General features: G+C 36.4%; 1 protein-coding gene across 2 annotated transcripts in view; it reads left to right on the top strand.

The window, feature by feature from the left end:
* Positions 1-3,178: 3,178 nt before the first annotated feature.
* Positions 3,179-12,484, top strand: part of LOC125232161 (85/88 kDa calcium-independent phospholipase A2) — a 37,836-nt gene continuing 28,530 nt past the window's right edge. The window contains exons 1-5 of one of the 2 annotated variants that reach the window (XM_048137789.1): positions 3,179-3,274; positions 3,653-3,863; positions 4,594-4,684; positions 7,160-7,327; positions 10,100-10,231. In XM_048137789.1, coding sequence (XP_047993746.1) covers positions 3,754-3,863; positions 4,594-4,684; positions 7,160-7,327; positions 10,100-10,231 — 501 coding nt within the window. In that variant the 5' untranslated portion in view covers positions 3,179-3,274; positions 3,653-3,753. Of the gene's footprint in view, positions 3,275-3,359; positions 3,559-3,652; positions 3,864-4,593; positions 4,685-7,159; positions 7,328-10,099; positions 10,232-12,484 lie in introns of those variants that run through there. The other variant, XM_048137788.1, reaches the window with a different exon arrangement.

Genomic DNA, 12,484 nt, shown 5'->3' on the forward strand with positions numbered 1-12,484 from the left:
ATGCCCTCTCATGTGGACCGTTTTCGCTAGTCTGATACGATCACCTTTCTATCTCAGTGATAAGGTTCAATTTAGTATGGCGAAAAATGTGATTGCTCTGTCCCCTGTAAAGGTCTTTGCCTTGTTCTTATTTGTATTTTTTTTAATCTCTAATGGCCGCTGTACACATATCGATACCTTTGGGTTCAATTGGCGTAAAGGACAAAATGCAGGTTTTCAGGAGAAGCAAAAAACAACTTTTTTTTTAGAAAAATGTTTATATCTTTTTTGTTTTTTGACCTATATTTGTGACGTATATAGAAAAATATGTAGATTTTTAGTATCCTTCACTTAGTGTAGCAACCGTAGTGATAAACTAAACGGTTTAGAAGTTAGATGGTTGTAAAGGACACGTCAAAATGCTATGGACGTCCTTTACACCCACGATTTTTTTGAACAATTAGAGTTGATAGGGTCGTAAATGACGGTCTTAGATGATTTTTATACAAATTCGGGGCGTAAATGTAACCGGAATGGTACAAATGGCAACTGTTTTTAGCTTAGTTTACAATTGAGAAACTTGAAAAATGTATCAAAACGTAGTTAATATGGCATAGAATAGCCACATTAGTGTTACAGTGTATATTTATCTAAATATTTAGCAGAGACAAAGAACAAGACTATTTTATATCCAGTTTTGCAATAAAGAAACAACATTTGATTAAAAACTATCTAATATTTTGGAAAGTTATTATTTTAGTACTCGCCGCTCGGCTGTCTCAATAAGTTACGCATTCAGTATTTAATTCTAGCAGGGAAACGCTTTCGTAGTTTAAGTAAAACACTAATTTTAATCACGTAAACTTTAATCAGCAACTGTGAATAGTAGACTATATTAATACGACAGTAATTTTAAGTCTAAAGTAGAAAGAAGTTTTAAGAATAACTAAGAGTTAAGTACTTATTTATAAACGCAAGTTAGGACGCGTATACAAACTGTAGTCAAGACTACCTACTATGTTGATTCATATTTTTGATAATTTTAAAACAGAAGATTGTTATTTAGTCGTAAACCTGTTAAATAAGAATAATCTTAATTATGAGTTCAATCCTAGAAATATTATAGTCAATGCTTTAAGTACCTGGGTACATACCCAAGTCACCAAACGCTAACGCTCATTCGCTAGCGAAACGCACCTGTTATTGTCGCACTAAATGTTAGTATAGTCTACTGTTAAAGTTTACTGCCGGCGTAGCTGAATGGCAATCGTCGACGACAGACGCCGACAAAAATGCAGTCTGGTGCAATACGCAAGAGCGATAAAGATATATAGCTACGAAATAGATATTATCGTGAGCGTTTGTGCATTTGGGTACTTACCCTGATTACCATAATGTTTTTTTTTAATTACCTACATCTCGCCGCAGTATAATAATACTACGAAAGCGTTTCCCTGCTAGAATTAAAGACTGAATGCGTAACCTACTGACAGTACTGACTATTCAGACAGCGGCGAATACTAAAAAAATAACTTTGAATTTGTTGCCAAAGTATTAGATAGTTTTTAAGCAAATATTGTTTCTTTATTACAAAACTGGATAATATAAAATATTAGTCTTGTTCTTTTTTGTTGCTAAGATAGCTTAGATAATTTATAATACACTGCATTAAACTGATGTAGAGCTATTCTATGCCATATTAAGTACGTTTTGATACATTTTTCCAGTTTTTAATTGTAAACTTAGAACAACATTTGTACCATTTCGGTTACAATTACGCCCCGACTTTGTATAAAAATCATCTAAGACCGTCATTTACGACCCTATCAAATCATGGGTGTAAAGGACGTTATAACATTTTGACGTGTCCTTTACAACCATCTATCTTCTAAATCGTTTAGTTTATCACTACGGTTGCTACACTAGGTTAAAGATACTCGTAATCTGCATATTTTTCTTATACACGTCACAAATATAGGTAAAAAAAACAAAAAAGTGGGTTTATCTTTCTCTTGCCTTACCTGCATTACATGTCCTTTACGACAATTGAACCCAAAGATATCGATTACAGTTGCGGATAAAATATTTTTAGTGCTGGTCGTAAAGGACGAAGAACAAAAAAACTTGTCCTTTACGCCCAACTTTATCACACTACTATAGAAAGTGATCCTTAGAAAGTAAGGGCTTAAAGGGCAACAATATATAATAAGGTGACTTACAACTATATTTTTATTTGTAGATTTCCTTTACGACACAAATAATAATTTACAATTAATGACTTGATATTTACGCCCCTTCAGAAAAGCTATTTTTGCAAGTCCATAGTAGAAAATCTTGGTCGTAAAGGCAACTTTTTAAGAGATATCGAAATTTTAACTACACAGATCGATAGCGCTTGAAATTCTGAACAAAACTGTATATATAACTCATTTTCGCCAAAATGTCCTTTACGCCAATTGAACCCAGAGGTATCGATATGGCCAACGGTTCCACCAACCCCCTTGGCCAAGCGTGTAGAGGGCTACTTGGCCGTAATTTGGCAGTTGGCGCTTGCGCTTGCCGGCCAACCGATTGGTGTCGGTTTTTTGTCCACACATCAAAGGATCTTGGCGCCAATGGCCAACTGCGTTTACACGTTGGCGCTTCATTCAGTTGGTCGTCAGCCGTCAGAGAGGACAGTAGTGAAATATTTACGAAAATAATAAGTTTATCTATGCCAATAATAGTGTAGATTTTAGGAAATAAAATAACCTTGCAAATGTTTAATGTATTTCCTAAAAAAGATAAATGTTCTTATCAGAATATTCAAAAAATTGTTAATATTTCAAATAATTTAATTTTACTACGGGGTTATTATTTTTTAATCAAATTTTTCTGTCAACGTCTATGACCTAGAATTTCCTAGACTTTTCCATTCCACGTCCATCTTTTATGAAGAGCCAATGCCAAGTGATTGGTTCGCCAATGTGTAAACAGCGGCTCTTATCTTGGCCAAGGGGTTTCACAAAGGGTTGGTGGAACCGTTGGCCATATGTGTACAGCGGCCATAACTTTTATAAATAAAAGTAAAAAGCAATACATGTTAGCCAACATTGATTCATTAATTTCACATCGAAACGATCGAATCGATCGATTGAATTTTGTAATCTGTGGAAGGTGACAATCAATAGTGTTGATGCAACGAATCTCTGTCAGTAAATATCGATAAAGGTATTTACAAAAATCCGGAATTCATTGACTCAAGAACGAAGAATAGCGGTCGTCTGAAAAACACTGAAACTATCTGTTAAGAAAAGTAGGAAAATTATACCCATGCCTTCGTTAAACAAAGACAGTTATTATTATCGATGAGTCGATAACTACCATATGTTATTGGTGCAACTTTATTTTCATTTTTTTTCTAAATTGACAGTTGACACTTCGTGTTTAAAGTCGAAAATTCATTCATTTGTGTTCGAACACGAACAGATGAATTTGATGTCATAATTTTTATTAAAATTACAAACTGCAATTTAACTGGTATCGATTGTGTAGGAATATTAAGTGCGTACATTGTTATAATAAAAATGTTAAATTCATGTAAGTGCCTTGTAAATATGAAAAATAAATGTTCATGGATGTATCGATATATATTTCTTCAGTTGTCGGGAGTTAATTTTATTGTTAATTACAGTTTTTAGAGGCCTATTAGGCACAGAAGAATCCCCAACAAAAGTGATAGAAGTGCGTTCAGACAATTATGTCTCTAGGCCGATACACTACAGAGAAGATTCCATGTTATTATACGGCCCTAAACTTTCGGATGGAAAAAATAACTCGAAGGACAAATATTTTGAGATTATTCTATACAAACCGTTCACAGACAGCACACATCAGATGTACAGGTATTGCTTTAATGATCTATTGTTAAAAAATGACATCAATGATGCCAATTTCATGAATTGCAGCCAAGTTTGTATTCAGCCAATGTTCAATAAGAAAACTGATTTATGATAGAGGCATCCTAAATAGTTGTGCAAGTTTTAAAAAGTATTTCTATTGGATTCTTGCCATGGGAAGTATTTTTCATGTTATAAGTCATCATCATCCACCTTGAGTTATCCCGGCATTTGCCATGGTTCGTTCCACCTGGGGTCCACTTTTTTCATGTTATAAGTGTATCAGTATGTTAATAATTATATATTACTTAAGTTTGGGAGAAAGTCTTGCATTTTGCATAAAATTAATATTTAAAACGCTAGCAGAAATAATATTGCAGATATTTGACATTAAAACCCCTGCCTAAAAGAACCTAATCCAACATTGTGCTAATTTTATTAACACTGCCAATTACCATTGGTCCATAAATATTACAGTTTTTTTTACCAACATTTTTAGATGTGTTTCATTTCTTTGATTTGGTGGTTTGAAAACATATGAAAAATGACAAATTTTATTTTAAACAGTTCATCTACTGATATTATTAAAACCAGCAAGCATAATTATTTTATTTCAACTGGTTACATAGAACATAAAAAAAAACATTTTCCCGAACCTAATAGGTGTAGCTGGTTTTATTCTAAAGTATGCTTAATAACACTTCAAACCGACATTTTATAAACAAATGTTTTCTAGCCTGTTTCGATCCGAAAGCCAAGAAATTGCAGAGGAGAAGTTTATTGTGTACAAAGAGAGAATACCAGTCTACATCAAAATAACGAAAGAGGTAAGTTTGAACATAAGAATGTAACACACAATTAATGTTTACCCTACATGTGACCCCTCAGTGGCGCTAAAAGTGCAACAACCTGGTAACCGTCTTCGGACCTCATGGTTCTAATTAAACATCATATGATAATAAATATTCAATCATGTAAGACATTAATGTATTTTAGCACTAACACATTTGGGGGAGGTATTTGTAGTGTGGGCATTGGCAGTACTTCTAAAACTTAACGTTAACTTTCAATTGACAAGCAACTATGGCTATAGTTAACTCATTAAAAAATCAATAGTTAGAATATTATCATTGGACCTTGAGTTTATTATAATTATGATATTTTCTTGGTGATATTGTGATATAGTTAGCCCCATGCTGAATATAGTATATTTATATTGATATATGATAATTATCAGATGGGGAATAAGAAAGAACCCATACCAGCAAGTCAATATTTGACCTATTAATAATATAACTGTTCCTTAACATTGCTCTTATCAGTAATCAGTGTCATTTCAAAGAATAAATAAGATAATATGTAATACTGTTTACGCAAGATATACATTTACTAAATTAGTAGTAGGATTGCTTGTATGATAACAAATATTTTTTAGAGTTAATGTTTAATAGGTAAATTGGGAAATTTTGAATCAGTCCAAATAAATTAACTTATAGTCATTTAAAAATTCATACACAATGATGATTATACAGAAAATACTAAGTGTACCAAAGTTTGTTTTAAAATAAGACGAGGTACACTCACAAATATAATGATTTTTTGAAGTTATGAACATATGTTTTCTCTTCTGACCTTATGCCATGAGACACAATGTTTGTATTATTAAATGGAGTGTCCACCAGTTATATGTGGTAGGCGTGTTCAGTGATACATGTAGTACTCAATGTCATAGTGTAATAATGGAAAAAATGGATTAGTTACTATTGCCTGTCAGTCGAAATTTGCCCCGCTGTACCTTATGTTGTTTAATAAAAAAATCAAGAATTAAAGTGACCTTCAATGGAACTTCTAAACAATGATGATTTTAATTATTGTTGGTTGTATGATTAACGGCAGCATACACTTTATCTTTCAATATGCAATAGATAACAAAAAATAGGATTAACCTACTTTGCAAAGCAAGTGGTCAAAGTCCAGTCCATCCGTCATTGGATACAAGGACAACTGTTTCAAGGAAATGGTTAATGACCTTATGAATCACTCATTTTCTTAAGCTTGGTACTAAGTTCTCGGCAATAGTAAATTCCACTGAATCAAATAGGTATTTTAAATTGGTTTACCCTATTAGTCAATCAATTGGAGGAACAATTAATTTAAAGGGCATGAAATTTTTTATTTAAAAATTATGAAAAAAAGTATGTGTAGAAGTTTAGCAAAACGTCCCTCTTTGTTGGATACCATAAGGATATTATTTCCTTTTCTCTTACCGGTCAAAATGTCCTTACTGACAGAAGACATAATATGTAACTACATATAGATAGATAGTCTAAGATAAAAACATACCTCAAAACCATTCAGAAAAAGGTACGGTGACCTAGAAGGCGATACACCTTTGGGGGACGGTCGGCTAGATGGCGTTAATATTAATATTTTACATTTTAACACATATCAAGCTAAGAATATGGGCCAAATTGTCAAAACTGAGGTTCAAAAGTTTCAAACCTGTGTCGAGAGATGGCAGTCTATGCACTGTGATTACACATTTTACTTTGACAGTAACTCTATAATACTCGATCCTTTTTGCTACAAGACAAGCGACAAAGGGGGATCTTTTGCTGTAAAATAAAATAATACATATAGTAATAGCCTAGTAGGTTAATCTGTGCTGAACTTTGACCCGCTAGTATGTTGATGAATCATTTCAAATAGGATATGTACATAAAATTGTATGTTACTCACTATGCCGCTTGGTTTTTAGATTATAATTGTTGACAAGATAATGATAATTATGTGCAATTAGTCCGACATATTATCTTATATGTGATGATACTGATGATGTACACCGGCCAAAGTTAACATTGGGTAAATGATACACATATTTGGCCAAGTATGCAGTAGTAACATAGGCTGGTTTTAGTGTCTTGCAGCGTTACAGTCCGACCGCGCAGAGCGCTCCACACTATCACACACAATTCGTATGCTAAGCTCGTGTAGGTGAACGCGTAGCGTACCATGCTTGTATGAGTGAGATATGACAGGTCGACTGTTCGTGTTTTTGACAGGCGGTAACTGTGAGGTAACCGAGACGGGGTGGGCGGCACTTTCAGCGGGGAGCGGGAGTGGCCATACTGTCCGAAAGTACTCTTTATTATACTCTGCTAATACATATTAGTCCGGTGCCGAGAGCTCCGCGCGGTTGGTCTGTGTGGCACTAAAATCAGCCATAGAGCTCGTCAGAAGTTTGGCCAAATGTGTCTTTGAGGCACTATAATGTTCTAAAAAACAGGTGATTTCATTTGCAGTGCACAATAGCAAGTCTCCAAAAACTCTGCGACACACTTTCCAAGCACCAGTCATGGTCAATAGCCCACTTGGCAGCCCACTTTGGGCTCTACGAGCTGTTCAATGACCCTGGGGTCCAAGCGCATCTCAATGAAGTTGACCCTGCCACTGGAGCTACGCCTTTGATGGTAAGCCTACTGAACTATTTTTCACCTTAGATGAGTTCGGTGACACTTCCAAAAATTCTGAATTAGGCATACTATGTTCGCTATAGAAAATTCTTCTCTCTCTTCTCTCGAGCTATAGAAAATTTCGATTTCGCGCTCTCTTTCGTCGTGAGTTCTCGCTAGATCGCACATAGATACCTTGGACTGTATAGCATGCGGAAAAGATTTCATGCATTGTTATTGCGAATGGGTGAATAAACTTTTTCTTGCCTGTTATTGCCATGGTTACGGTCCCTTGACTCACGCTGGTTTTATGCAAAATTATGCTACTTAAACTATTAATAATAATATAAGTAAATAAGTTTATTCACCCATTCGCAATAACAATGCATGAAATCTTTTCCGTATGCATGTTCGCATAGTTGCGAACATGCATTTTTTTGGTGTTAACAACCCCTTTCCTTAATTTGCCACCTACAAACATGGACTACATGCTTGCTTTCATAATTTCAGTAGTATAATTTTGCATAAAACCAGCGTGACTCAGGGGACCGTAACCATGTCAATAAAAAAAACAGGCAACAGGCAAGAAAAAGTTGATTTACCCAAATAAATAACCACAGATTAAATGAATAAAACGGGCTTTGTCGTGTAGGTAGATATTTTATTGTAGGTCAAGGTTTTTGCGGTAGGTCGGCGAAAAATAATAAAATAATAATTACATCAGTAATTAGTACAGCCATTGTTTATGGAGATTTAAAATATAATTGATTTTTAACATTACTCTTTAAGCCCGTTTTGCCCGCAGCTGAAGAAATGAAGTTTTGCGATTGACGTAATAAATACCTAAGCATAATATCCCTTTATTATGTTTGTTATACAGTTTGTGAGATTAATACATTTTGTCGTATAAAAAGTGATTATCACGTAAAAGGACAAGATGTTTATACCTAATCAATAGGAACCGGTTATGAAGCGAGGTTTTTAAGAATTAGAACCATGATACTCATTATATTGTCAGTTATAAATAGATAGTGTAGTACCTACAGAAAAATCGTTCCCTACTAAACCGAAGTTTGAAAGCGGTTCAAGGTGAAATTGTGCTGTCTCTTTCTGATGTATTGCATAATCCCTCGCAGCAATAAGATTATAAAAACCAAGTACCTAATTAATAATTATCGTTATCTGTCGTGTGCGTTACTTTATCTTAAACCTTGTTGAAATACATGAAGATTAACTGTTATCGACTTCGGCGGTCAAACTGAGCTGCCATCGCTGCCAATGGGCGACTTGCAATTGTAGTGGATTTACAAACCTAAAATTATATCATCCCCAATCGAGGAATCGAGGGTTTGCTGAGGGAATATGGACAGCTGGAACGAGGCCAAGGCGGTGGCTCAAGATAGAAAGGCGTGGAAGGATCTTGTGGAGGCCCTATGCACCTATGGGTTGCCCTAGGACGATCAACAACAACAAATTCGAGGGTTTACTAGTGAAACCCGATAAATCGAGATAATTTGTCCTTGTAATAACAACATTGTGGAAATTGCACACAGTTCCAATTCCAAAAACCAGTTTGCTCAACTTAGTTCCACTTGCACCAACCACTTAACTCAGGGTTAGTGGGTTGTCAACTGTCAAATTGTGGGTTAACCCTCGGGTTACCCCTCTATTTACGTTGGTGCAAGTGGCCCTTATCGGGTTTCACCAGTAAACCCTCGTAATGATCGACACCTTAACAACATAAATTAAGACACTCCTGTGAGCTATCGGCTATAAAAACGAACAAAAGATATTCGCTCCCGTGTAAATAAAAGAGACGCGATGATAGCGACAAATCGCTCTCTCTCTCTTTTATTTACACGAGAGCGACTATGTTTTGGGCATGTAGAGAGGATGGATGAGAGGAGATTAACGAAGAAAGTATATGAAAAAGGAGTGGAAGGGTCAGTTGGTAGAGGAAGACCTAGGCGAACTTTTCTTGATCAAATCGGGGAAATATTGCAAAGAGGCCAGGCCAGGTCAGAAGTACTCGAAACCGACGAGCGTGTATGAGAAATGTTATGAAAGTGTGTGAAGCGAAAGTGGTTTGTCAGGATCGTAGTAAATGGAAATCCGTGATCTCTGCCTACCCCTCTGGGAAACAGGCGTGATTGTATGTATGTATGTATGTATGACTATGTTTTGTTGCGTTTTTATAGCCGACTAGCTTTTGCCCGCGGCTTCGCTCGCGTTAAATTTTCACCAAAATGATATATTTGAAAAATTTGTAAAATTTATCGTTATTACTAGTAATGTAAGATGTTTGTAAACAATCTTTGCTACACCCTTTCCAGGGTCCATTATGTATATGCCCATGTAACATATTGGAATGCTAAAAAAAATCAATCTAAATCTAAAATAAAATAAAGATCTATCTATCTATCTAAATTCGAAAATGTGCGGAATGCTTCATACAGACTTCCACCCCGTATTTTAGGGAAGTGGGGGGTTAGAAAGAGGCAAAAAGTAGCCTATGTCACTCTCCATCCCTTCAACTATCTCCACTTTAAAAAATCACGTCAATTCGTCGCTCCGTTTTGCCGTGAAAGACGGACAAACAAAGAGACACACACACTTTCCCATTTATAATATTAGTAAGTTGTATCAGTATGGATAGCTCATAGCTTAGGTACTCGCTTTTGATAGGACCCGTGCTTAAATCCGCAAACTTCAACCAAATGACATCCAATAGTTCAATCTCTGATCATGTCACAGTAACTTTCCGTATTTATAATTTTTCCATTTTCCCAGGTGGCAGTGAAGTCTTGTAACGTCCGCATGGTCCAAAGCCTTGTCTCCCTACAATGTTCCCTGGACACTCTGGATGTAGATGGCAACACCGTGTTCCATTACGCAGCTGCCAGTAACAAGGAGATTATTAATGTAAGTACATTTAAAATTCAACTCGGAATAACACTTCATCATCATCATGGCAGACGTTTATCATTCACTGGTGATAATAGGCATCTCTTCTAGTAAGCTACTTGTCCCGGTTCTGATTTAGCTCTGAAAAGACACAATGAGATGAGTGGATCGGTGAGCTCCCAACATACCTGTGTCACCTTAAAGTGACCGACTGACCGAGTGGCATCAGATCGCACAGGATGGGAGCGAATGGCGGAGTCTAATGTCGGAGGCCAAGATCCACTTGGGGCCGCTGAGCCAGCGCAGTAAGGTAATAAGATGAGTCTCATCCAGCCCCTTTAGCACAACTTGCCTTGCATGCGCGGATCCAGGGGGGGGGGCACGGGCCTTTACCACGTGACCCCCCCCTGGGCACAATGCTGGATCTGCGCTTGTTGCCTAGTCGCGCGCGAGTCCATACGTGAAGTCGCGCTTGATGTATGGACTCGCGCGCAACAAGTCAAGTTGTGCTAAAGGGGCAGAAGTGCCCCTAATCTTCCGAATGCCATCCAACCAATGAGCCAACGGATGCCAGGCGCTTTTTTCAAACGAAAGCGGCCACCAATCCGTTAACATTTTAGTCCACCTGCCATCACTCTGCCTAGCAACATAACTATTAACTATGTAGTTCGAAAAACTCGCGCAGCTAGAAGATGTTGATGACAAAAAAAGTACTTTCCATCAGGTGTGATTAGGGACAATCGGCGATAAGTCTACAATAAAAAAAATCCAAGACTAGGTGTTATGGCGGACGCTGTCAATGAACCTTGGCATAAATAAGGTTTACATTAGCTCGCTTGTGCCCTTGGCGAGTAAGTGTTGTTTCTGTATAAGATGTAAAACCTTTATAAACCTTTATAAACAGTTTATAAACCTTTGACATTTGCCATCAACATTTGTTTACATAATATAAAGTATTAGCACAGAATAAAGAGTACTATGTACTATCGTACAGTATGGCCACTCCCGCTCCCCGCTGAAAGTGCCGCCCACCCGCTCTCGGTTACTACACAGTTAACGCCTGTCAAAAACACGAACAGTCGACCTGTCCTGATCTCTCAACCTTGGCATAAATAAGGTTTACATTAGCTCGCTTGTGCCCTTGGCGAGTAAGTGTTGTTTCTGTATAAGATGTAAAACCTTTATAAACCTTTATAAACAGTTTATAAACCTTTGACATTTGCCATCAACATTTGTTTACATAATATAAAGTATTAGCACAGAATAAAGAGTACTATGTACTATCATACAGTATGGCCACTCCCGCTCCCCGCTGAAAGTGCCGCCCACCCGCTCTCGGTTACCACACAGTTAACGCCTGTCAAAAACACGAACAGTCGACCTGTCCTGATCTCTCTTAAGACGAAAAGCGTAGTTGATGCTAATAGTAAATGTTGTTGTCTACACTAAAATTAGCATGGGGACATTGTACCAGTAGGTAAACATTAGGTATCGACAAAAAAAATTGTTACTAACCTTCACGAAAACACTTCTGATGTTTACATGACAAAGAGAACAGATGTTTATTTTTAAATTTATTTCGCGTTTTTACGTTCATCATAAATTTGTTTCGACTCGTTAATTGTTAAGAATGGCACTGAAACTTGGCCAGTTTCCTATTCTCTGCCTACCACTTTTGGAAATATAAACTCACTTCTTGGTAGGTTATTATTCAAGATACCTCAACGCACTGCACGCCATAAGAAATTATTTGCTATTCCTTTCTCTCGCACAAAATTTTGTTCAAATTCTTACTTCAACCGTTGTCTAAATTACTATAATACAAATATGTCTCATATTGATCTTTTTGCCTATAAAACATGTAATAGTTTTAAGAAACAAGTTATCATTAACTTAAGAGGGGGTAGAGCAGGGAGAATTTTCAGAATCTGTCAAATTACCCCATTACACACACAAACACCCTTCACTCACACTACCTCAATTTACTGTGAAAGGTCAGTGACCCTTAATTTTTTTCAAGAGTGTTATTTTGAGTTTGTAGTCAACTACTGACCTCCTTTGAGAAATTAAAACTGTAAAAAAGGTAGCATACAAAAGACAGAGAAAAAATACGCGTCATCTAGCTTTCCTTCTCTGTCCATGTCTCATGTGACTTTAATTTACCTAAATATGTAGATAACGTTCCTTACTCAGTTGATTGTTTACCTAGGTGTATTTCAAATTACTTTGCACTTCATTTTGCGTTACTTTTCTATACTTAGATTAAAAATC

The sequence above is a fragment of the Leguminivora glycinivorella genome, chromosome 12 (assembly GCF_023078275.1).
Source record: "Leguminivora glycinivorella isolate SPB_JAAS2020 chromosome 12, LegGlyc_1.1, whole genome shotgun sequence".
NCBI lineage: Eukaryota > Metazoa > Arthropoda > Insecta > Lepidoptera > Tortricidae > Leguminivora > Leguminivora glycinivorella.